This window comes from Lates calcarifer, linkage group LG7_1, assembly GCF_001640805.2.
Source record: "Lates calcarifer isolate ASB-BC8 linkage group LG7_1, TLL_Latcal_v3, whole genome shotgun sequence".
In the NCBI taxonomy this organism is placed as follows: Eukaryota; Metazoa; Chordata; class Actinopteri; family Centropomidae; genus Lates; species Lates calcarifer.
Genome location: NC_066839.1, coordinates 5,797,129 through 5,822,619, shown reverse-complemented (window position 1 = coordinate 5,822,619; position 25,491 = coordinate 5,797,129). Strand labels below are relative to the sequence as shown.

The 25,491-nt window shown below is 41.1% G+C and overlaps 4 protein-coding genes across 4 annotated transcripts; 1 reads left to right on the top strand and 3 right to left on the bottom strand.

The window, feature by feature from the left end:
- Positions 1-3: 3 nt before the first annotated feature.
- Positions 4-4,409, bottom strand: LOC108887247 (neuroendocrine protein 7B2). The gene is made up of 6 exons (XM_018682543.2): positions 4,336-4,409; positions 3,703-3,928; positions 2,785-2,934; positions 2,490-2,602; positions 1,717-1,770; positions 4-1,456 (listed from the first exon to the last, which is right to left on the bottom strand). The coding sequence occupies exons 2-6, from the start codon at positions 3,926-3,928 to the stop codon at positions 1,325-1,327; spliced, it is 675 nt and encodes a 224-aa protein (XP_018538059.1). The 5' UTR covers positions 4,336-4,409; the 3' UTR covers positions 4-1,324.
- Positions 4,410-5,094: 685 nt separating this feature from the next.
- LOC108887245 (rho GTPase-activating protein 11A) lies at positions 5,095-7,372 on the bottom strand. Its single transcript, XM_018682540.2, has 8 exons — positions 7,066-7,372; positions 6,886-6,982; positions 6,473-6,729; positions 6,239-6,390; positions 6,049-6,156; positions 5,760-5,945; positions 5,581-5,659; positions 5,095-5,446 (listed from the first exon to the last, which is right to left on the bottom strand). Exons 1-8 carry the CDS (start codon positions 7,239-7,241, stop codon positions 5,353-5,355), a joined length of 1,149 nt encoding a protein of 382 aa, XP_018538056.1. The 5' UTR covers positions 7,242-7,372; the 3' UTR covers positions 5,095-5,352.
- A 673-nt stretch (positions 7,373-8,045) lies between these two features.
- On the bottom strand, positions 8,046-12,253 carry actc1a (actin alpha cardiac muscle 1a). Its single transcript, XM_018682539.2, is given in 9 exon segments — positions 8,046-8,317; positions 8,418-8,599; positions 9,099-9,290; positions 9,507-9,668; positions 9,766-9,937; positions 9,939-9,962; positions 10,054-10,182; positions 10,292-10,445; positions 12,137-12,253. Coding segments are annotated over 8 exon segments (1,134 nt in total). The 5' UTR covers positions 10,421-10,445; positions 12,137-12,253; the 3' UTR covers positions 8,046-8,173.
- A 3,684-nt stretch (positions 12,254-15,937) lies between these two features.
- On the top strand, positions 15,938-22,046 carry LOC108887242 (adenylate kinase 7-like). The gene is given in 19 exon segments (XM_018682538.2): positions 15,938-16,202; positions 16,278-16,433; positions 16,888-17,002; positions 17,133-17,227; positions 17,314-17,424; positions 17,588-17,671; positions 17,774-17,862; positions 17,936-18,026; positions 18,180-18,257; positions 18,708-18,791; positions 18,793-18,858; positions 19,105-19,233; positions 19,408-19,516; positions 19,850-19,978; positions 20,065-20,130; positions 20,226-20,423; positions 20,606-20,823; positions 21,011-21,169; positions 21,276-22,046. Coding segments are annotated over 19 exon segments (2,091 nt in total). The 5' UTR covers positions 15,938-16,124; the 3' UTR covers positions 21,312-22,046.
- Positions 22,047-25,491: the final 3,445 nt, after the last annotated feature.

Sequence of the window (25,491 nt, the reverse complement as noted above, 5' to 3'; positions counted from 1 at the left end):
AACTTTTGTTGATGCAGATAAATCGTTTATTTGACTTTACAGAACAAAAACAGAACATAAACATACTGTATCTGGTAAGATGAAGTGACCCGAGAGAGATTCCTGCTCCTGTGGAGACTCACATTTACGGCAATACAGTGAAGTGAACAGACACCAGTCAGAATAACCTCTAAAATATTTGCCCATGCTACAGTGAAGTGGTTCGCAATCATCCCTTACATGATAAAGCAAAGCTACAATTTCTAATTAACTTCTTAAGAAAATGATCAGCAGTGAATCTTGGCTTCACAACACAGAGGTGATTAACTGCTCATATCAAGATGTACAAAAATTAAACACTAAACTGATCCCTTTATAGTCATAAATAATAATTTTCTTATTAAACATTCCCCCTCATCTTTATACAACTTATTATAATGCAGTTGTAGATATAGTGTACTGTCAGGTAAGTATTTAACACCATATATTCTAGTATTCTGAGTTTTATGGAGTATGATGTGACTTATATGCTCCTCAATACTAGAAAAAGTAAAGAGTTGGTGTAAAAGTGAACCAGAGAGTCACTTTTCTTTTATAAATGACATCAATCATGATATTCAGCTTCCTCCTGAAGTTAATACTGTGCTGTGTAGTTGGTCTGACAGTTTATAGTTTCTGTATAGCAGTTTGTGCTCAAAGATATCTTGAGTTGGAGGGGATGTATTTTCGCTCAAAGACGATCATTCATTCTCAATCTTTAAAAGTTTTGATTTTCAGAAACAGCAAGTAAGTTGGATTTTGTGTTGAGATTTTTTGAGAGATACTGAATTGACAATTTTGATAATTGATTTATCATTTAAGTCATTTTTCAGCAAAAATTCATTCATACCAGCTTCTCAAATATGAATATTTCCTGCTATTCCCAGTTTTCTATGATCATAAACTCAACATTTTAGGGGTTATGGTCATAAAACAAAGCATTTACTGGGTTTTTTACATAATTTCTTGTCATTTTATAGACTGAACAAGTTAATTGTTAGTCACTGATAGTGAAAGTAATTGTTGGTTACAACCATACAGTGTTCCTATTGTAGAATAATATCACAACTTTAAAACAGATGCGTACGATCGAGTCCCTCCTTAAGACCAAACCCAGAAAATGGAGGATCAGTGACTGTTGATACTGTATTTGAGTGGTACACATTTCTCTGTAAATAAAGACCGATATAACAAGATCTGGGCTAATGTGTTTCCCAGTAGTCACTGTGTGTTGACCAAAATGCTTAAATATGTAGTGTTAAAAACTTATCTTTAATATTACAGTGAGAGTTGCAGGTGCAGGACTTTAGGTTAAGGATTTGGTGGTAGCAGAGACGGATGGCGCTTCCTCCTCCTCCTCTTCCTCAGCAAAGTGAGGAACAGATTTCTTGGCGACCACATTGTTGAGCCTCTGGCCCATTAAATATGGGTTGACACTCTGTAAACAGGAGAACAGAAGTATGAGTGCAGATACTGTGAACACGGAGACTTAAAAAAGGAACAAAATGTGAGGAAAAACAGAGTTTTATCCAAAAAACCCTGAGTGAGACTCTTCCAGAAAATATCAATTCACATCTCGATCAGTGAGTTTAAGAGTACATCGGTCCCTCCGGGGGTAAATCTCAGTGTTGGTGATGTGGTTTCTAAGACATAATCCTACACAGGAAAAAGGGAAAAGACAACCAAGAAACACTATACCCTTTTTCTTCTCTTCGGTCCTCCCTTCAGTTTCTGGTACAAAAGTTCCTTGTTCTGAGAGGAAACGCAGAAAAAACAGTTTTCAGACATTAAATCATGGATCTGTTGTGTTTTTACAGCCAGTCCCTTTGTTCCCTAAATTACAGTCAAATTGCCTGACTGTCGCTTCAGGGAATAAAAACACTCAAAAAGAGGAGGTTGACTTCTCCAAACCAGACCTTCGAAAACACAAGCTGAAGAGTGAATTCATGCAAATTACAAACAAGTTTTGTTTGATCTTTTAAATGGTAAAAGTCTTGTCTTCATTTTATGTTTAATGCTGTTACCAGCATGAGTAGACCAGAAGAAAGTAAAGCTGTGAACACTGCTGCTGCTGCGCTGCATGTTTCCAACTAGAGCAGGACAAGATGAAAGAGAATCTCTTTGGTTGTACAGCGCTCTGAGGGTTGTACTGACAATTTCTGATGGTTTCTAGCTGCTGCTCCCATTCAGTTTGAATGCCTGATGGTACTTTTCTTTGAACAAAAGCATCTGCCAAATGAATGTAATGTAAAATAATTTCATATTAATACTGCAGGAGTCATGCTGTACATAGTTTAAATCAGTACATGTGAACCTGATGTAGGTGTCTGAGGTTTTCCAATGGCTAAAAGCGAGTGTACTTGATTAACAGGTGAGGCAAGCTGGAGATCTAGATGTAAATAAAGTATCTGAGCATTTGACAGTCAGTTTATCATTAAGCTTTAGCTTTATCAGTCCTGCTCTGTACTCACCCACTTTGCCAGAGCTGGGTAGTCGTGCTCTGGGTCAAATAGGTGCTGGTGTTTCTGAAACTCTCTGCTGAACTCGGCTGTGTCCGGAGCGTTTTCCAAACACCCGTCTGCTGCTGTAACATGTGAGACGGCGTGGACAGAAAAGACAGAGGATGCATCGACCTTAGGGAAGGAAATGGATCTGTGGCAGCAATATTCGCCCTGATTTCAGTTTCAAAGTGCAGGTAAGCTGGAAGTTATTCACTTTAGTCATTAGTCTGTTAAAAAATGATGTGCTTAGAACCAGAGTTTGCACCTGTCTTTCCCAGGGGACAGGGGTTTGGAGGGTCTGGGTATCCGTGGTCATCACTGAAGTCTTTGGGAACATTGTCTCCCGTCAACTCAGCCACAATGTTTGGGATGTTTCCATAAGGGCCGAGGTGCTGCAGCCCCTCATGAGCACCACCTTGTGGAGGAAAAGAAGCACTACAGTCATAACAAATACAACCGAACAGCACAGTCAGCTACAGTAGGAGGAGCACTAGGACATTAACAGACATCCTGCATTTATTTTCCATGTCACAATAGCATTTGAAGGGAATATGTTTTATCAGCAGTAATTATGTTGATGGTATCACTTGAAATTAACATTTGACTGTGTGGAAAATAAAATAGAACTAAGGCTGTGGGAGGTCTAGAAAGTATAAGAACACTGCACTGAAACAGAACTGAAACTGAACCACACACAACACGTTTTAAACCCATTTTAGGTTTAACACAACATGAGGTAACAGAAGCATTAATAAATATTAGGCACAGTATTGTTGCAGAAACCAGAACGTTCCTAACCATATGAAAAATGAAAAGAAATGATGATCACTCCCTGGCCTATCGTCAGTGCCTCTGAGCATCAGAGTCAGAGTGAGAGGAAAAAGGAAAACAAGTCAGTACAGAAAATGTCTGTAACTGGGAATTTACATTAGCATTTTCCCCTCCTTGCTTTTTGTTTGTGTAATTACATGCAGCAGTAGGCCTAAGACTTGATATTTAATTGAACCGAATATACTTATGTTTGTTGCTCTTGAACAGTGTGGAATCATTGGAGTCACGAACACTTGTGGAAACACAAGACAGTGCTTTGGATTTTTAAATCAGAATAAGAGAGGAAAGGAGAACATTTTAATTTAAAAGTGTACCTTTTATAAATCCACCCCACACCCCACCCCAGACTCACCCTGTATGCTCTGAGGCCCGACGATGTTGGTGGCCTGGTGTGCGGGATACTCCACCCTGGGCCGAGCGATGCCCAGCTGCTCCATGACGCCGTGCAGGAGGCGCTGGATGTCGGCCTCGGACACCTGGTCCGCCGTGCGGGTGATGCGGGCTGGAGCCCTGCCGAGCTGGAGCCACAGGAGGAGGCCGAGCAACGAAAACCGCACCGCCGAGCCCATTTCTGTCATCTGCCGAGAGACACACACACATCAGACTGTACCCTACAAAGGCGTGTGATCATGTGCAAACACAGCTGTATTTTACTGTCAGACACCCGAGGGTGTAATTAGATGATAAATGATAATGACGGACGTTCTCATATGATCTGCCATTATAGAGTATAGATGATAGAAACCACAAAAGCCATCACCTATAAACGGAATAAAGCTTTGGTGAGCTACTATGTAAACACAGCCATTGTGGCAGATGTAAATAACCTATAAATAGCCTACGTGATTTATCTATGGGACAGAAAAACACCATCATTTACAATAAAAGCTGCGTTTAATGACATTTATCTGATGATATGTTTGATTTTATTCCTAGAAAACATCACAAATGATCAGAACAGGGATTTCAGCGTAATGTTTCTTACCGTGATGATGATGATGATGATGGTGGTGGTGGTGGTGGTGGTGGGACCTGCCAACGGCACGACGCTTGTGTCAAGCTGGCCATACAGCACATTTCCGGTTTCCAAAATAAAATGTTATCCCACGAACACGATGGGAAAAAAACGATAGAAATTTCCTCCACGCCACGTTTGAACTAAATCCAAGCTGATTCCACTTAAGTTCAACCTTATTATAGATTGTTTGCATTTTGTTGTTTTAAAAATGATCGGCCTCACAGATTTGCCTCCATGAGACTTTTTAAAATTTTATTTTGAAGGAAAGCACTGAGTTTCCGGTGTTGTCGTCGATGTCTATTACGCAACCTTGCGGGAGAACGCGATCCGCCTCGCTTCACGGTTCAGATGCAGTTGCTAGGAAACCGAAAATCCTCTTTTCTCATTGGCCGTAGTGGCAATTACTTGTACAACAGCAGCAGCACTGAGTGTACTGAGAGGAAGCAGAGGTTAGAAACAAACAGATACGCTTCTCCTCAATCATCTCAAACTATCCTGTTATTAAATTATTTTTTTCCAGTGTTAAATGAATACAGAGAGAAACCTTAAGTCCTATCTACATATTTCCCCTCCATGTTTATCTGTTTCTTTTCTTTTTTACTTTAATTGTGACTCTGAAATGCTTAAAAAGTCTTAATCATGTAGGCCAGAAAATTAGCTAAAGATGAAGTGATGCTATACGTCACACACCTTATGTATGTGACATGTACAGGTAGGAGATCTGCATGAGAGAAAAATGAAATATTTATTCAGTTGATATAAAAGTATGGTAACTCCATACAATAACCTGCTGTGAAATAAATAGTCAAATATATAAATCTATTAAAATGTAGAATGTTAAAATACAGTCTAAGTGACCTGATCTAAGACACTAAACCACACTGAGCCGCCTTCTAAATATAAACTGGGCCATCAGAGGTCATAACCTAAAGTGCTGAATAAACACGAGACAACCAACATGGCTACCTCTTAATACTTTGAATACTAGAGTGATGAACGTCTTCTCCAGGGTGTGAGCTGCAGTTTCCCCACGCCAGTGATCACGGGCGAGCCGTCTGCATCCTGTCCTCTGGTGAATCTGGGGACAAAGAGGGACAAACACACAATAAAAAAACATCAGATTGTGTGTGTTAGATTAGAGATGTTGTATTTTTAACATCTAATTTATTGCCATAAAGTAATCTTGTGAGCTTCTATCCTTTTATAATTTACCGTCTTAGTCTCTCTTGCGGTGTCTTCCATGTCTCTCTGCTAACAGCACCATCCTCTAAATCTGCTGCAGGTCTGAAGTCTTGTAAAGTAAAATATTTAATTCAGTTACATTTGCTGCCATGTTAATTTAAAACTCCCTCTTCCATTACAGACAGTTTCTTTCTTCATTTTGTGTTTACCTGCACAGGGCATACACGTCCTGAACAGCAGGACACTGGGGAAGGTCTCCAAACCGAGGCTTCTCCTCAGGGTCGGTCTGCCTCCTGATGTGGACTCTTGGCTCTGCTCAGACACAGCAGGCATGACCTTTGGTGTGACCTTTGACCTCCCCTGAATCCAGGACACAGTCTTCGCAGGCCGCATCACTACATATTTGAGAAAATAAATTAAAGAAGAGGAGGAGGTTAACACACTTCCTTTTGCAGTGATTAGAGATGAAGTTCGTCCTTTTTTTTTTTTTTTTTTTACCTTTGAAACTGTGTCTCTTTCTCTGTCCTGTCTTTGAATGGGCTTGTTTCGGAAAATGGAAGCTCATCAGAAAGTCCATACTGTCCATTACTGCCTTAGGAATCACACCTGGTGAATATAACGAAGGTCATAACTTAGCAGATGAATTTAATTAAAGCACAGGGTCGACACAGACTGACTGGTTTGTTACCGAATAAATGAGGATTTTCGATGAAGGTGCGCAGGACGAGAACTCTGAGCTCCAGTCGTCTCTCGGACATCTCGGTCTTGTTAGGAGGAGGTAAAAGACATGGAACGAAGACCGTGGCGAGGTTGGAGCTGGTCATCAAGTTTTCAGTGCATCTGGCAGCAGAACACAGAATGAGGAGAATGAACACATGAAGAGCAGGAGGTGAAGCGACGCCAATGACCATGACAATCGTACCTCTGGGAGACTTTGCAGAGGAAGTTGAAGAGGTAATGCAGACAGGAGGAGTTTCTGGCCGGTAACAGGCAGGACAGCAGCTGGAGGGCTGACGTCCTGTCCCGCTCGTCCGACAGCGCCTGGGCCTTGAGCAGAGCTGCGTGGAGCTCTGAGGGAAACAGCGGCTCCGGCAGCTCCCTGCAGAACTGTTTGATGAGAGTGGCCACGTCGTAGGGGAGGGCTGCAGATAGACAACCCTCTCCTCTATTCAGCTTGGCCTGAAACAGACACAAGACGTGTAGAGTCACTCACAAATTATCTAGATTAAAAAGTCATGTATGTAGCATAAGAGGAATTGTTATTCACTCAAACCACCAGATCAAACTACTGCTCCAATAAACATTATAACTTAACAAAAAAAGTTCAAATCTTACCCTGAGGACCTTAATGCGAGGAAGAGAGCCTGGTTTTCTGAACAGGCCCACAGTCCCAGCACGCTCCAGAAGAAATGAGCAAGCATCCACCAAAAAACTGAGACACACATTAACACAAATTAGTGGTTTATCTCTGACATTTCCTCCTACATGTTTTACAAACTTGCTGTTTCCACTCACCAGGGGACGAGTCCAAACTCAGGGATGTATCTCCTGGGTAAATTTTCCAGAGGAACACCAAAGATCTTGGCGCCACCGATGGACAACCTGTCCTTTTTCTTCTCCAAGCTCTTCACAGTTATCCCATAAAGGACTTGAAGGTGAAACCGAATCACGTTACAGTCCGTGATCTTCATGATTTAAATAAAACTCAAAGATGCAAAAAGTTACGTAGTTCAAAAGACTTTCACTGACACCAGAACCTGTTAGAGTCACTGATGAATGAAGGAGGACGGCTTGATTACACTCATCCATATCACCTGTGGCACAGGAGGTGGGTACTGAAGGAAGAGTGGTGCATTCAGGTGACAGGGGGAAGGTGGTAAATATGATGGTTGAGTAGACTTCATGAAGAACCATGTTAACAGCAGCCACTAAATCAGTAGTCACATCAAAAAACAACTTTTGCAAAAACAGTCACCTCAGTAGATAAATCTGCAGAGAGATGAGAGATTTTCCTTTTGTGCAGTTCAGAGTTCATTACAGATGTCATGTTCACATACAAACAGTATTGAAATTAAGCCAGTTTTATGTGGATTTAGTCATCTAAATCATGGTGTCCTGAGGCTGTAAATAAGTTTTCTTCGCCTTCAACTACACACTTTTGTTTGGAGGTATGTTGTATTAAGGGGAGATTAAACTTTATATAAGTGTATACTTAGAAACAGTTATCCTGGCTCTGTCAGAAAGTACCAGAATCTATGTATCATCCCCTCTTAAGTATATTAATTAAATTAACACATCTACTTCCTCTATCTAATTTGTTTAATCCAAACAAACCCTCAGTAAGAAAGCGAACAATGATTTCTAAAATGTCAAACTAAATTAAATTAAAGTCATTTGGGTGCTGCCATTTTGGGTCATGTTTCAAACTGGATGTTGAAAGAATGGAAATGGCCTGCTTACTCCCTGTGTACCAACACAGACTCCAACACTACAGATTACTGTTAAAAGCAACTATTTTTATTACAACAGTACATGTATATACAGCAAAAGGCACAGTAGAAATACAGATACGGAGAGAGAGCTGGTGTGGTTGGTGTTGGGGTTTCTGGTGCTGGTTGGAGATTTAGAAGCACTTCCTGTGGACGATGGAGGGGCCTGCCTCGTCGTACTCCTGCTTGCTGATCCACATCTGCTGGAAGGTGGACAGAGAGGCCAGGATGGAGCCGCCGATCCAGACGGAGTATTTCCTCTCAGGGGGAGCGATGATCTAGAGGGAGAGGGGAAGAGGAGGAGCAGAGGTTGGAGGTTGGAACACTTTTAAATGAATTTAACCAAGTCAGTGTCAGCTGGTGTGTCAGGGGCCTCACCTTGATCTTCATGGTGCTGGGGGCCAGGGCAGTGATCTCCTTCTGCATACGGTCAGCAATACCAGGGTACATGGTGGTACCGCCGGACAGGACGTTGTTGGCGTACAGGTCCTTACGGATGTCAATGTCGCACTTCATGATGCTGTTGTAGGCAGTCTCATGGATACCAGCAGACTCCATACCTGGGCAGGTGAGACAAGACAAGGTGAGTGTTCATGACTTCTGACAGTGACTGTGCTAATATGGATATAATTACAGATGTGTATTGTAGAAATTCATCTATTTATATAGCACCTTTCAAAACAAAGTTAAAAAGTGCTTTAGAGTAAAACAGAAACATTCTCTGTTTATTTACCGGCCCACACATACAGTACAGGGTTTGCAAATATAAATATGGGGAATTAAAGTAAGTGTTTCTGTAAAAATTAGTTTTGAGAGGAAGATTTTAAAGTGTAACTGCACTTGACTATTATTAATATTATCCTGAAATTGTAAAAATTATGATGCTTTTCTGAGTCTTTACTGGAGCAGGAAGTAAACTCTCTTTAACCACTAGGTGGAGTAAACAGACACGTGCTGCTTCACTTCCACTCTCTGAAACTTGATCACTTATAAATATGACTTGCAGAATGAGCGGCGTTCACACGGAGTAACCCTGTCCACTCAGCTGTCATGACTCACCGATGAAGGAAGGCTGGAACAGGGTCTCGGGGCAGCGGAAACGCTCGTTGCCGATGGTGATGACCTGACCGTCGGGCAGCTCGTAGCTCTTCTCCAGGGAGGAGGAGGAGGCGGCGGTGGCCATCTCGTTCTCGAAGTCCAGGGCGACGTAGCACAGCTTCTCCTTGATGTCGCGCACGATCTCACGCTCAGCTGGAGGGAGGAAAGTTTCACAGTTTAGTCAGTTTTACCTGTAACTTTGTATTTATACACCATATTATTCTACTTTTTCATTGCCCATAACTGGCAGTTAAAGTTGCACTGGCCACTGTTCAGCAAAAGCTACACAGTATACAAAGTCAAAGGTAAAGTATGTCTTCCACTCCATGTTTCCAGTTGGTTGTTGGGGACTTCTAAAGGTTTTCTTACCAGTGGTGACGAAGGAGTAGCCACGCTCAGTCAGGATCTTCATCAGGTAGTCAGTCAGGTCGCGACCGGCCAGATCCAGACGCATGATGGCGTGGGGCAGAGCGTAACCCTCATAGATGGGCACGTTGTGGGTCACACCATCACCAGAGTCCAGCACAATACCTGCCCAGGAAGAAAACAGCAGTTTGTCAGAAAACAACGTGTAAACTGTGCGTTAACTTTATCAGCCTGCGGTGTTGGACGGTGAAGGAGGACTCACCAGTGGTACGACCAGAGGCGTACAGGGACAGCACAGCCTGGATGGCCACATACATGGCGGGGACGTTGAAGGTCTCAAACATGATCTGGGTCATCTTCTCCCTGTTTGCCTTGGGGTTCAGGGGGGCCTCAGTCAGCAGGGTGGGGTGCTCCTCTGGGGCCACACGGAGCTCAGTTGTAGAAGGTGTGGTGCCAGATCTGTAAAATCCAGGACAGGGATGAAACATTTCACAACATTTTTTCAAATATATAAATATGGTTATGTATATACAGTATCTCCAAATCTCACCTTCTCCATGTCGTCCCAGTTGGTGATGATGCCGTGCTCGATGGGGTACTTCAGAGTCAGGATACCCCTCTTGCTCTGGGCCTCGTCTCCCACGTAGCTGTCCTTCTGACCCATACCCACCATCACACCCTGAGAACGAAACAGACGCATCTCAGAATCTCAAAAACAACATAGAGCCTGCGATAAAGCTACAAAACTCAAGTCTTTCAGAAACTCATGGCTCCTTCAGGATCCCTACCTGGTGACGGGGGCGTCCAACAATGGATGGGAAGACAGCACGGGGGGCGTCATCACCGGCAAACCCAGCCTTGACCAGGCCAGAGCCGTTGTCGCACACCAGGGCGGTGGTCTCGTCGTCGTCGCACATGTTTGGTCTTTTATGGGATGGCCTTCTATACGAGACAGAAGATGGAAACACAGGAAACAAAATATTAGTTTGTTTAATGCTCTCTTCAAGGTTTCAGTCGTTCTCTGTGAGATTAAGATGATAATTTGGAGGGAAATAAGACCTTTGTTATGTTTAAATGTGTAACATTTCCATTTGAAGTCTACATGGAGGATGATATCATGTGAAAAAACAAAGCCACGCAACGCTGAGAAGCAATGTAGCACTATGTTCAGTATGAAGACACCTCTGAGTGCTCTAATCTCTTCTCTGAGTGTCACAGCTGCCCAAAAAGCCAAAATGGGACATGGCTCGATCCCTCCTCCTTACCACCCCCCCAAAAAACACACACTCACAGGTCTATTTTCAGCCTTGGGACCCTTGTCAACCCCCCCACCTCCTCCCCCCTGCCCCCACAACCCCTTCTCTGTATCTGGTCGTTAAGCTGGAGCCAGTTAACAGCTGAGGCGGCGTGTCTTTTGACAAGTGGCCTGGGTCTCTCCTCAGCTGTCGCCACTATAGAGGACTCCTCTGTTTGGAGCCAGACCATGTGCTCTGATCCTTCCAGGATCTCTGGCCACAGCTTGCATCCCAAGTGGCAACATCCCACCCCCCAGATCCAAACAGGCTTCCCCACTCAAATCAACATCTGTAGCATTTAGCATACCGATTTCAGGGAGATCAGCCTCGACGCTGTGGATGAGGCCCATGAAATGGGAAAATTGAACAAATGCATCATTGCAATGAGAGTTTATCTGGCAGCTTGAAATGAGCCAGCTGTCTGAACTCTGATGTGTCAGGCTAGTACTGTTTAACATCAATGCCAGTCGTTGCAGGGTTCCTCTGGGACTAGAAACTCAAATTGACTTAGAGCATATCTTATTATTAACTAAATTCAACTTTCATACATATAAATATTCTACAGTAATTCTAGGATAGTACAACAGGAAAATGACTGAAAACTGTATCAAAGGCTTTCCACCCTGAATTTAAATAGCTGCTTCTTATTTTATTTTTTAAATTTCTATCTATCCTTTGTTTAACCAAGAAATCCTCAGTTAGACTTTCTTCAGGAGTCTCCTGGCAGAGAAAGGCAGACTAGACTTGAATTAGTTTCAGTGGAGAATTTTAGATGTCCACAACGCTGTAAATGTCACTGCAGAGGCTTTTTCATCTCTGCTGAGGACAATATTTTGCGTGACACACTCAATCGAGTGTTTACATTTTTCTGTGTGTATTGGTATTAGCCTTTCAGTTAGACAAGCTTCCTCAGGTTGTGTCTGAGTCAGAGCTGCATTCCTGCCACTGCACAATAAGCATCCCATCCTTGCAGCCTAAACCTCAGAGTGTTTCCTTATCTGAGGAGTGCAGGTCACTGTTAATGAACCCAGATGACATGTCCATATATTGCAATAATCTCTGAGCACTGAACAACACAGCTTTCCTTTTTCTGTCTTTCTACTTGTCCACTTTTCTCCCTCTCTTATTCTCAGATTTCATCCTCCTCCCAACAACAAATCACCTACTCTGATCACACAAACACAAACAACTCCCAACTGTAAAAAAGAAATATAGATATATCCATGTTGCAGCAGAAATCTGTCCTACAGCAGCAGGGTCTACTCATCCTCCCTATCTCCTACGCTCCACACACCAAACAGCTGAAAACACAGCAACAAGGCTGCAGAGGGGACTCACCAAGTTGTAACCACAAGACTGGAATTTCCACCGGGACAAAGGGCGAGGGTGCAAAGGGGTCCTTAAATATGTCCCGGTGTCCTGAGGCTGGGGGGCCAGTGGGCGGGCTCAGGAGTTCATACAAGCCCAAATTAAGTGCTGCTCAGCAAAATGACTCAGTAAAGTGGATCCCGTGTCAGGGACTGCCACCAAACTGGAGAAGAGTTGCCTTGGAGATGAGAGGTAACAGACAGAAGTAAGAAGTAGTGGGAAGTTTAGTGAAGACATTTGCCTGGATTGATCATCAATGGTTGAGAAATGGGTTATATGACAAATATTTGTAAATATATTTACAGTTTTAATGTGACCCAGGAGCTCTCTGATATCCTCAGATTGCAATAATGATCCTTGACACAAATCTTAATTGTACTGTACGTGCCAAATTACTACACTACCAGTATGTTAATGGTATATTAGTTGTCAAATGATTCATGTGTATTCTTAAAACAATCAAATTAGGACCTTTATATCAACCTATGCCCTTTGAATTTAAAGCTATAGAGTTTAAGACAGTTCATTGCCTTTAAATTCAGATTCCTGCTTCATACACAGCAGCATCTTTCTTCCACTCATACTTTGTGGAGCTGCCCTTCAGGTCCCTAAGGATGTGCTAATATGACTAAGCTTAAACAGGGCACTGGGTGATCGGAGGGTGCGATGGTAATCTGAGATCTTGTCAGAGCAATCTGGTTAAGGAGCCGTCTATGGGGACCTGCCTGAGTGGGTCTGCTAGTGTCGTGGCATGTGTGAAGAGGGAGGGAAGGAGGAGGGCCAGCTGAGAGGCAATATCGTAAGAGTCAGAGGGGGTGGGTGGGAGGTAGCTAAGGCCAGCGTCCAGACCTCCAGCAGACGACAGATCCCTGGGATGGCCTGTGCAGGGAACGACGAGCGACCGTTCTCGGCTCTGATTGGCTCCAGTCTCTCCTTTTAGGGGAATGGTGTGTAACAGGTGCCAGAGGCTGGAAGGCCGAGGGTAGAACGACGAGAGCTCAGGCTCCTTATTCGTCACCTCGCACTGCCCCCACAGCACCTACATCCCCCCATGCTGGAGCCCTATCAGGCCACTGAGAGTGCAGTAAGAATGTAAATACCCCCACACCATCACACTTTGAAATATTCCATTTGTAGCCATGTGGTGCTGTGATGTACCTTGGAGAGAGACGCTACTAACCTACTTGTCTATTTCTATTCCAAGCTTTTACATAACACAGACCTGAGTTACCTTCACATCATGTATCTTAATTTGATAATATTTAATTTAGAATCTATCCTTAATGGGTTTTGGATACCATTAAGTGTGTGTTCGATTGGCCCAATGAAAGCAAGCGAAATACACATGGGACAAGCCTGTGTTGGTGTTGGACAGGCAACTCATGCATTATGTGTGTCATATCTGAAATCAGTGTCTGGCCACAGTAAAGCTTCTATATATACTTTTTTTACAGCAGCAGCAGTAGAGATAGTGAGCCAACACAGCTCTTATGGTTTCCTCTGAGTCATATAATCAGCATCTCCATTTCCTTGTTATTAGTCATTATAGCTTGAATTATTGAGTGTGGTTTTTTTTTCTAGCCATACTTGGTGATGCTCTGAATACACAGTTTTCACACCATTCACCTTCCATGTTTGGTAGCATTTACACCAAAGCAAACAAACACTGGACTAAAACGCCCGGTAGGTGTTAAAATTGTTGCCATGTTCAGGAAAAGAACAACTTCTGCACATTGTTGAGCACTAAAGTATGAGGCACAGACATCATCGTGAAACTGGTGCTGTGTTTTGTCAACAGCTCCCTTTGAGTCAAAGAGGCACTTTTTGGCAGAGTGCTATCTTTACCACCAGGTCTTTATCAGGATAAAGCAGATTAAATGGGTCATGGTTTTAAGGGACATTCGTCCTTATAAGGGCATGTAGGAAGCACACGGTTTGTCTGTCTTGACAGCTGCCCCCTCTCCACCTCCCCCCCTCAATCTCTCCAACACACACCATACACACACATGCACACACTTCAGCAGCTGTTAGCAACAACTGCTTCTTTACAGTCAGTCGCACTTAAACAGTGTTTTGTTTACAGTTTGCATGTTTTTGCAGAGGCACAAGACTGGAGTTGCATGAAAGAAAAACCTACACAAGAACTGGTGCATCTTCTGCCACATTTCTGCAAAGATGTTGGATAATATCTGTTGCTGAGAGACACTTGTGCAAAAGATGAAGAAATTACAAGCTGTTTAAAATATTTCTCAAATTTGTGGGTTAGATAATTTGCCTGTTTAGGACGTCAAATCTGCTGCAATGAACGTGATCACTCTCAGTTAGATTACTATACAATGACTAATTTTCATACTGTAAAACATATAGACATGTTACTTTAATTTTCTACAAACATGATCCCATGCTATGTTTTCTTACATGACAGCAGATGACTGCTTATATCAAAACTCTGTCACCGCAGAGGAGTGAATTATGGAAAACAGCCCCTGACAATGAACAATATCCTATTCTCAGTGCTGCAGTGCTGCTCTTGGCACCAACTGCCGTTATCGTAATGTGCCACATGCCTGCTGTAAACAGCTGACGGCTCAGCAGTGTTTGACAAACTGCATGTTGCTAGACATGTTAATCAGAACAATCACATCAGCAGCTATTTTGTAATTGTGATCTATTATACATGAGGTTAAGAAAGGAGATTGGATGTGACAGCAGAGATATAAAGTTCCATAACAAGTCCAAATGTTGTCATCACCTAAAAATATTATTCTAAGAACCTGACCGATACCAGCTTTTTGTGACCAATACCAATGTTGATATTGGAGAATTTAAAAATCTGATATCTGCTTATTCATTTTTTAAGAATATAAAAGCAAAACATAAACATTTTTCATAAGGATCCCTTAAATTTGGTTATTAAAGAAAGGTGACATGAATGAAGCTCAGCTTTTTTTTTTTTTAAGCAACTAGTCAATTTAAATTTAGGGGTTTACTATACATGGCAAGAACCGACCAATCACCCACAGAGTAGCTCTCTTCAGTATCTCTGTGCTTTGAATATATGACAGGGTGTGTTTTACTGAGTGCTGAGACCTGTGCAGAGCAGACACCATCAAGTACTGAGAGCAGTTTCTCAGATAATGTCAGCTCTATAAATATATGGGGTGCTTTGAAAGTTTCCATGTCAGCGCTCCATTGTCCTGTGCCATGAAGGGATCTACAGGCCCACAGGTGTGTGTGGTCTGTGTGATCTGTTTGTGTGTGAGAGGACATTACATTATAATTAGCATCAGAGGAATGTGATTGCGACAGCATGCACAAAAAAGTACAAGAGATATAGCAAGACCACATATGTGGTATATTGCCCTGTCTCTTGTCTTGCTATGTATCTCTTAAGGCTCTACATTGTTATTTAGAGGTAAAATAAATACTGTAAATCTGCAGTAATTATAACCCTGAATTCACTTTTAATCAACTCCAATTAAAGAACAGCTATCAAAATATAGATAGGATGGATGGTAGCCTGAAAGTTAATAAACTTGTCAACAAAATTATTTAAAAAAAAAAAAAAAAAAAAAGCATAAATAAACAAAGACTTTCCTCAGTTTGAAAACACCACCAAGACCAGAATGCTCTGGCACTAAAATGTACATAAAGTGTACCTGAACAGTGATTAAATATATAATTTATAACAGATCCAACCCATTCAACTGTTCCTTACATCTGTGCAACAAATATGAATGGGATATGTAACGTTCCATTCCTACGTATTCTCAACAGAGCATTTCATTGGCTGCGCCGTAGCAACCGGAATGAGTCCATAGCAACAGGTAATGAACAAGTTCTTTTTGACAACAATGTAGCTAGACTGCTAGTTAAAGCGGTAAAATACGTTTTAGCAATAGAGTTATAACGGCAAGAGCTCAAAGTATTAGTAAGAATAAATTGTAACCTTTTTAAAATGGGGGACAAAAAGACTGGTCCCAAGCGTATTTTTGTCAACGACGTCGACAAGTATTCCTCCAGACACATCGCCAAGGTAAAGAAAGAATAAGTATGTGCTGTAGCGTACGTAGATGACCTCTACTGTAATTTGTCTGACCTATTTCAACAGTTTTTATCGACATGCGTATCCGGAGATAGCTCCGAAGATGCCGAGGCAGAGGAGACTTCAGCCTCCCCCCAAGGTGAGCCTGCTTTCCAGATAGTGGGAACTGTATCCCCCTCCTCCAAAGACGAAAAGATAAGCTTTCTGCTGGAACAATATACGGTGAGTCAGACATTAAATAAAACTATAAAGTAAAACACTGCAATTCTTGAGTTGTTTACACTTTACACCTACTCCACTTCATTTAAAAGGCAAATAATGTACTTTTTTTTTAACCTTTTATCTGACAGCTAAAGTTACTTTGCAGATTAGGTTTTTTCATACTTTCATTCATTATTACATTCAACTACTCAATAGTAGTTAGACTGTATCTACATTGACCAAACACATGCGATTAAAATGCTGCCTAAATTAGTAATCAGTAATCTAATAATTAAATATATATATATAATAACATACAGTAAGATTGTTAAAAGAACATTCTACATAATCAGTACTTTTACTTATGTATCGCCACAAATGCTATCTAAGGATATCATTACTTGTTTCGCTTAACAGCTTTAAATTACGTCTATTTCTGAGTGAAGTAAAAGACAATGCATGCAATCTTTGATAGTCACCAACTCGAGATGAGCTTCTTGAACATCTGCTGGAGTGTGATGTGGTCGTGTACAACATCTCCGAAAATGCAACACAAGAAGAGGTTGAAGAGGCAACATGGGCAATTACAGGTAAGAGGTCTTATAACTTGGTGGACTGTCTTAATTATACTTTGATCTCCCACAGTTAAAAGAGATTGCATAATTCCCTATAATCCAATAATGTGGCTAATTTTTTATTTTATTTTTTTTAAACAAACAGCCCTTCATGCTGAGTTGGAAAACTTCAAGTCTCGGAAAATGTTCATCTTAGTCTCGACAGTGATGACCTGGGCCATGACCAAGCCACAGAATCCGGTGAGCCTGGAGAAAATTAAGGCGAGCTTTCGTGTCGTTTTGTACATAAAAAACCCAACCAGCGTGATTATAATTTCTCTCTTCAGGAGGAACCAGATGTTCTGCTGACGGAAGAAGAGTTCAGAAGAAGAAGGCCTCATCCCAGTTTCAGAAACCACAACAATCTGGAGAAACTTGTGCTCAAACTGGGTAGAGGGGTGAGTAGATTATAGCGATGAAAATCTCAATGCCTTCTAAAAAATATTCCAATACCACAGTAGCAATTTAAGGCATTCTAATATTTTAGTGCAGTCTCAATGTCATAATTAGCTGTAAAAGTCTGTGACCCACACTGATTCAGCTGATTTCACAATTTTACAGAAGAAGACCAAACTCAACGGTTACGTTTTGGGTTGTGGTCTTCAGTATGGCAAGGGGGAGAACCTCTTTCACTACTTCTTCAAGGTAGATATAAACATATTATTAATAATATGCCACAATATACTGTATGTTTGTGTTTAGCATGCATGCATTAAAATGTGCAATCGTCATTTTTATCATCAACAGGTGTCTTGGCTGATGCAGTTTCCAGGAGTTCCTGTATTTGGACAGGGAACAAATCACATCCCTATGATTCATGTCTATGACCTTGCAGGGTAATTTTTTAATTAACTGTACTTCTACATAATATCTGTGTGTTCAGAGATGAACTGACTGTTCCTTTTACAGAGTGATCCAAAACATCATTGAACACAGGCCAAAGTCAAAGTACATCCTTGCTGTCGATGATTCCAAGAACACTTTGGAGGATATTGTAAAGGTAACCTTAGTATAATCAAGAGTGCAGAACGTACTGTAAAGAAAATGGTTCACTCTACTCAATCTCATCCACTGCGAACTACAAAGACAAAATGACAAAAAAAGAAAGAAAAAAAGGTGCAAAAGTGATACAAAAATCTCTCTCTTAATCCAGATGATAAGTGAAACACTTGGGCCGGGAAAAATTAACAAATTACCACAGCAGGAAGCCATCACCATGAGGGCTTTTAAGGTAAAGCATGTATTTTTTCTTATTTCAAATGAGTTAGAATGTAGTCTGGACTTTTACTGTTGTTTATCTCAATTATTACATGCCCAGTTGATGTTTGTGACTGTGATCAAATGTGTCCCGAAGTGAGAATCCAGCCAATTGAGCTGTAAAGTACAGAGCAAATACTTAATGGGAAATAGCTGGAAGGCTAATGATGCAAACTCCTTCTTCTGTTGAAATACCTGACCATGTTTTAACCTAGTATATCTGCTTTACACCTTCTAAACTTTACTATCTGACATAGTTAAAGCAGTGTTAGACATATATCTACTACTTCTACTTCTGTCTCTTAGTATCTGAATTGTTTCCACAGGCTCAAAGAAACCACCGGCTTTTGCATATTTGGTTTGTAAATTTCGCTATAAAACAAACTGCACTGTTAATCCTTGAGGTTTATGTCTGTTATTTTAGCCAGAGGAGCTGGAGTACCTGAATATCAACCTCCGCATGGACGCTTTCATCATAAAAGATTCCTTTCAGCCTCACATGGACGTCTGAGTCTGGGATGGTTGAGAACATGGAGAGAATTGTGGAGGAATACAAAGACACCAGACAGCTACTTGTGAGAAAATCTCAACTGTATTTGGTCTTGGCTCCTATTAGCCACACTGAAAGAGAAGAGTGTTCACGAGATCTCATTGCTTAGATGGCAGGAAATATTTAAATACAATTTGCTCAACAGTATACCTGTCAGTACAGTAGAGTAGTCAACAGTACACCTTAACTAAGTGTAAAAGACTATTTTGATACCAGATAAAAGCTGCCACGATTCATTCATGAACCAGATTTTCCTTTTTTCTATTTGTAGCCCATCAGAATCTGCGTGGTTGGACCTCCATCTGTGGGTAAAACCACTGTTTCAGAGAAGCTCTGCAATCACTACCAGATACACCACATCAAGATCAAAGAGGTCATTAAGGAAAAGATTACACAACTGGTCAGTACGAGCCAAGAATTTCATTAGTAGCCTTTTCCTCTCGCTGGCGTCTAAAGGAAGTATACTGCCCTCTTGTGGAAGTTGATGTAATGAGCATGCAGATGCAAATAAGTGTCGATGGTGCAAAATACACATTGTTTGTTCATTTGTCATGTTTCTGCCTGTTTGTTACAGAAAAGGATAGTGGATGGAGATGACCCTGAAGAAGATGTCAGTGAAGAGCTGATAGCTGCTGCGCACACACAACTGGACGATATTAACAAAAGCATGGAAATGAATGCAGGTTAGTTATTAAAGCACAGGAGTGCTACCAGTCTCTCTCAGAGCCTGTTACTGAATAAATACCACATTGTGGTTTCAGTTTGCTTTGGACTGGACAATGTCATTTGACGCAGAGAAACCTCATAACAAATCAACCAGAAACCGGCCTGATGTACAGATTTGTTCATTAGAAACAGTATTTTTTCTTTTAGCCAGAATTGCTCTCCCCTATTTTCAGACTTTCAGAGACTATGTGTGATTTGATGAAGCTGTTTTTTTAGGATTGTTTATAGATTGATATTGCATACACTAGATACTGGAGGGCCTTTCAGTTTCTTAACTTTGACTCCATCAGGTCGACTGGCTGACCATCTAGTGTTTGACATTTTGCAAGAAAAGCTGAATTCAAAGCCATGTAGGAACCAAGGATTTGTTCTGGATGGCTTCCCTAAGGCCTACGAACAAGCAAAGATGATTTTCTTGGGTAAGTGTCACCCATTAATTTAATTACTGTATCAGTCTCAGTAATACTTATTGCCCTAATGTGTATGGTGTGCTCTTACTGTTCAGACGAGGAAACAGAGAACCAGGACCTGATGGTTAAAGCACCTGTGTACAACAAGAAGATCACTCCAGGTTAATGAACTTCATCTTAATTATGTTGTTTCAGAACTCATCTAAACTTCCCTGACTAACGCACTAAACTATTACTCCTGTTGTATGTTTTGCAGAGCATGTTATTGCTTTGGAAGCATCTGATGATTTCCTGACAAAAAGAGTACAAGGACTTCCAGAGAGTGTAGCAGAGAAAATGCGTTACACCCAGGATCAGTTTCTACCCCGCCTCATGAGATACAGACAGCGCTGCACTGCTGAGGAAACCCTGCTGGACTACTTCGACGAACTAGAGATTCACCCAGAACACATCGGTACTGTTGTCAGTCATATCGAACATGTCAGGGGACGACTGCAGAGTGCATGAATGACAAACCATAAACAGAGTATTGAACGATATTTCAGATCTAGCAAATGAAATTGTAGGTGAGAATAGGGCCTTGTATTTGAACCATGGCTGAGATTTTTACAATAAGCATGTCCTGTTCCTCTCCAGAGGTCACTACAGATGATCCAGAATACACAGATGTTATGAGCAAGATCACGGAGATGGTGGGGGTTCCCAAGAACTATGGCCTGAGTCCAGAGGAGCAGGAGGAGGAGGACAGAAAGAAAGAAGAAGAGAGGAAGCAGAAAGTGGTTGCAGAGGCTGCTGAGAGGAAACGCAGGAACGAGGCTGCACTGGCTGAGATGGCTGCTCAGTATGAGGAGTGGGTAAGAGGATCACATTACATGGCACTTTCCAGTAAACGTCTTGGAAATTATTAAAAATATTACAAACCCCCCAAAATACTAAAAGAAACTTCTGGGGGAAGCTGGTTTTAATAAAATGTTGATTATTATGGAAGCAAATAGGTATATATGATGTAACCATTAATTCAACTCATTTATCGTCTATTAGCAGAAGAATTTGTCAGAGGTGAAAAGACAGGAGCACGAGCTGCTGGAAGCTCACTCTCTCCCTCTGAGAAACTACCTGATGAAGTATGTGATGCCCTCGCTCACTGAGGCCATGTTAGAGTGCTGCAAGATCAAACCAGACGACCCCGTCGATTTCCTGGTACTGCTCAGTATTTTACTCCCATTCTGCTGTAGCTGATATTGAACAGAACTGTCTTTACTGAACATCAGTGAACTGATACAGCAGTTGTGTTTTGTTTTTGCAGGCTGAACATCTTCTGCGGAACAACCAACAAGATTAAAAATCAATTTCAGAAGGAGATGATGGAACACATATATTCATTCTACAGTAATTAACATAGTCAAACGATAACAGTACCGGACGTGGTAATGTGAAATGATCTGAGTGAACCATCAGTGTTACAGGCTACAATAAATATGAGAATGTTTGATTAGAAAGCTGTAAAAATTTTGTTTCTGATCCCGTCATTTCAGCAGTTGATCTGTTTGTTAATATCACAGATACCCTTCATAAAACCTCGGACAGGTCCATGCTTGTGTTTTTGTTGTCATATACACGTTTGCCCAGGGCAGAGAGTGGCTGGCTTTCAAGATCTTTCTTTATAAAAACACCAATGAAACACTAACATGTTTCTGCAGTGAGTCATAACTCAGTGAGTCAGTGAGTTATCTACACACTAGGGGAACCAGCATGTATAATCCCTATAATCCCTATAATTCCTTTGAGTTGACAAGTTGTGGGAATAAATCTGTTATCGTTGTGTTGTTAAATGGTCAAATAACTGAAACTGCTCACGGACTTCTCAGCTTCCTATAAGTCATCAGATCTGCATTGTTGTCTTGATTTCCTACAGCCAGGTCAGAGGTCAAACGCAACATTGGAGACTCCACTTGATAAACTAAAGAGCTAAAAAACAAAGTGTCCTGCTGGAAGAGGATTAAAACTGGTCAGAGTGATTTTCCAAACAACCAAAAATCACCTAAAATCACGATAACGCAGGAATAAAATACTTAAAAGAGGCTGGAGCACCGGGGTCATAACTACAAGAGCCAAAGTGGAAAATGACAGTCGGGAAAGCAGGTTGCTGCACAGTGTGGAAAACAAAACTATGAAAAGTTTCACCCAGAAAAATGGCTGCATTAGTGTCTGCATCACACTCTCTTTCAAGAGGGATTACATTATTATTATTTAGCTTAAATGAACTAAAACTACCTACAACACGCTGAATGCCCGAACAAAACAGGAGAGACCTACACTTCACAGGTATACTGTGATGTGGCAAACTGTATACACATTTTAAACACACTTTCAACACTAAAGACTACACTATGTATTAAAACTACACTAAATTCACTTAGTATAAGAGTTGGCTCAGTGTTTGTGAGCGATGTCTGTAGTTTAGCCAGGTTTCCAGTCATTACCGATCAGTCCTCCATCTGGTCTGTGACTCAGCTCCCACTGTGCTGTACAGTCAGCATTTACTGGAAGAAGCAGCCGACACTGGTCTAAATCCAACAAAGATGTAAACACAGTGATTTTCACAGGGACTTTCACATTGTGCAAAGCTTTTTGTTTGCAGGTGATAAAGTAAAGATGGTTTCTTCATTCTTTAAACTTAGACCACACAAAGAGAAGCTGATATCTGTTGCTGCACACTGCCTGATCCAAGATTCAAGATATGATTGTGGCACTTGATAGTAATTCTGCATGGGTAAATTAGGGCAACAAGTCTATTGTAGTTTACTCTTTCAACACTAGATGGTGCAGGGATTCTGTCTAGAAACCTCGCAGAGTAAGTGAGACAAGTGCTTGGACTGAAGTGTCCTAGTGTCTTGAGACATTAAATAAATTCAAATGCATCTGTGCAAAATAATTTAGTCTGGCTGCAGAGACATTCTTTGTTCTAATATATTGTCATAAAATGCACCATAAAATAAGAATGTGTCGCTCCAGTTTCTTGTGGCTCATTAAAGTTAGAACTGGTGTCTGGAGTTTGCTTTGTAGTTTGTTTGTGACTGAAGAACCACCTAAAGAGAAGCTGTCTGCAAGCTCACTTACAGTATATGGAACATAAATCATTGAGAAAATAGAAAAACTTTACCACAATAAACCATTACAGCTGCACTGTAAAACTATAATTACTCCTATAGTTTAACAATTGCAGTATTGCCTTTGTTATCCATACTGTGAAACCACAGCTAGTTTGTGGTCAAATTTACAGTAACTTCCTTGAAATAGTGCATATTCAAGCTCATCTGTACAGAACTTAAATACTGATTTTTTTTTTTTTTCTTAGAGTAAGGTGACACTGGACTGTAAAATAGAAGTGTTGCCAGGCTCTCAGAAAATGAAAATAATTGTTGGTTGCTGCCAGTACTTATAGTTCTTGCCTGAGGTTTTCACACAGAGAAATGGAAGCAGACTAGATTTTGATGCAGAGTTCCGCTACAACACAAGGGTTACAAGATGGAGGATCTATTCATTTATCAAGTTATGTAGACCAAAATGATATGGAGTAAATCTAGTTGAGAACCTGTGTGGGCTTTGTTTAGTTGGTAATCCAGACATTTTATGATTGTTTATGGTTTACAACAGTTATTGTATTGTTAAAGAGAAAGGAAATTTACAAGAGACTAACCTGAACTCCGTTATGACTACAAAACTTGGATTGCTGATAATTTAATCCTGCATTAGGTGGATTTTGGCCACTTGGGGGCAGTGTAGCAATCTATAACCATAACATTAAATATACTGACACATAATATTGACATATGACTAAGATGTTAATGTATCAAGATGGAGGAACAAGATGGAGCACACAGCTGGGATGGCACAATAGATGATATGACAGAGCAGCTACAGAGCAGGTTTAACTGGTGGGGAGCTGAGGGAACTGGGAGCATGTGTGCAGGTGATGGTAAAAGGTGGGAACAGACTGAAGACACATGGACAGAGACTTTCTGATATGACAACAGATATTGGAGACACACAGACCAACTACAGCACCTAAAAAGTGCCGTAATGTTACGAACTAGCTGTTACTATTCTTTGTATCTGAGACCAATATTTTAGTCGAGAGTATTCAGGCTGATGTTGATCTGAAAGTCTAAAAAAATATATGTTTATATGTTGTTATGCCTGTCACTACAAAAAAACCTTTGATAAATCTCTCTTTAAAAAAGCAGTAATTATTACACTAATGCCTGCTCATTATCCTATGTTTGTGTGGTCAAAATTGCATTATTGCAACAGTGAGGGAGTAGTAAAATATTGGCGAGGGACACTGTAATTTGCAGAAGGGCAAAAGGTCGAACCAATCAGCCACAATGAAAGTGTTGGCAGTGACTGTGAGAGCCGGAGTGGTCTGGCAGAATGAGCTACTCCCCCTGCAGGGAGCAGGTCCAGCTCTGTCACTGACGTTTAATTTCATATTAACGGGGGGGAAACAGCGAGATGTCCTGCCAAACACCCACGGTTCCCATAATTCATGTCTTCAATGCATGTATGGGTCATTTAGGTTTTTACTGGCCCCCAAAGTCAGCCAGCCCCTTCCTCATTTCCAGTATTTTACAGCTGTAAAACGAGGATATTATTCTGCCTATTAAGACTTATTTTCCCATTATGCACTGGAGCAAGTTGGACGTTACAAAACATTAGAAGAAGCAGGCACCATTAAACAGCTGTATCCCAAAGCAAAGACTGACATCCTCAAGTGGTAAACTCCACCCATCTGGCACCACAAAAAACGCTACAAGAAATGCTGAGAATTTGCTGTAAATAGCTGACACTGTATTTGTATCTGTGTGGAAAACATGAATCATCATCCCAGATGGTCTGGCTGCTTCATCTGTACTCTACCTCTACTTCTCACCTGCTCCAAAGCTTTTCAGGATTAATACTGTAACACCACCACAGGGTGCTCCTACTATACTGCTACATGCATAAATACAACCAATATTACCTCTACCAACTGTCCATTATTATTTGTATTCGACTGTCCTCTTCTAGTTATGAGAATGCTGCAGGTCAATGTTCCCTTTATGAATGTAGGAGGTTGTTAAACTCACATGGTCACATAGAAACATTACAACAGAGAACATCTGGAATATAAACAGAGGTGGGTGAACATGCAAGAATATTAAATTAACCACAATTCAACATGTGATTCAACACATAATAAAGTGAGAATGAATGCATATTTACTTGGGTTTAAATTGAGCTTTTCTTTCCTGGAAAGAAATGATTGGTAACAAATTTTGTTTCCAAGAAACTCCTTTGAAGAAGGAATAAAAGAAAGTGAGGAAATATTCAGGGATTGTGGCTCTGTAGGATGAAGTGCTAATGAAGGCTTTGGATCCACACACATCACACCTGAACCAAAGATTTACATTATATAAAGGCAACTGAGCAGCCAATGAATCTCATATAATACAGTTTCTTTTACTAATATTATGTATAGC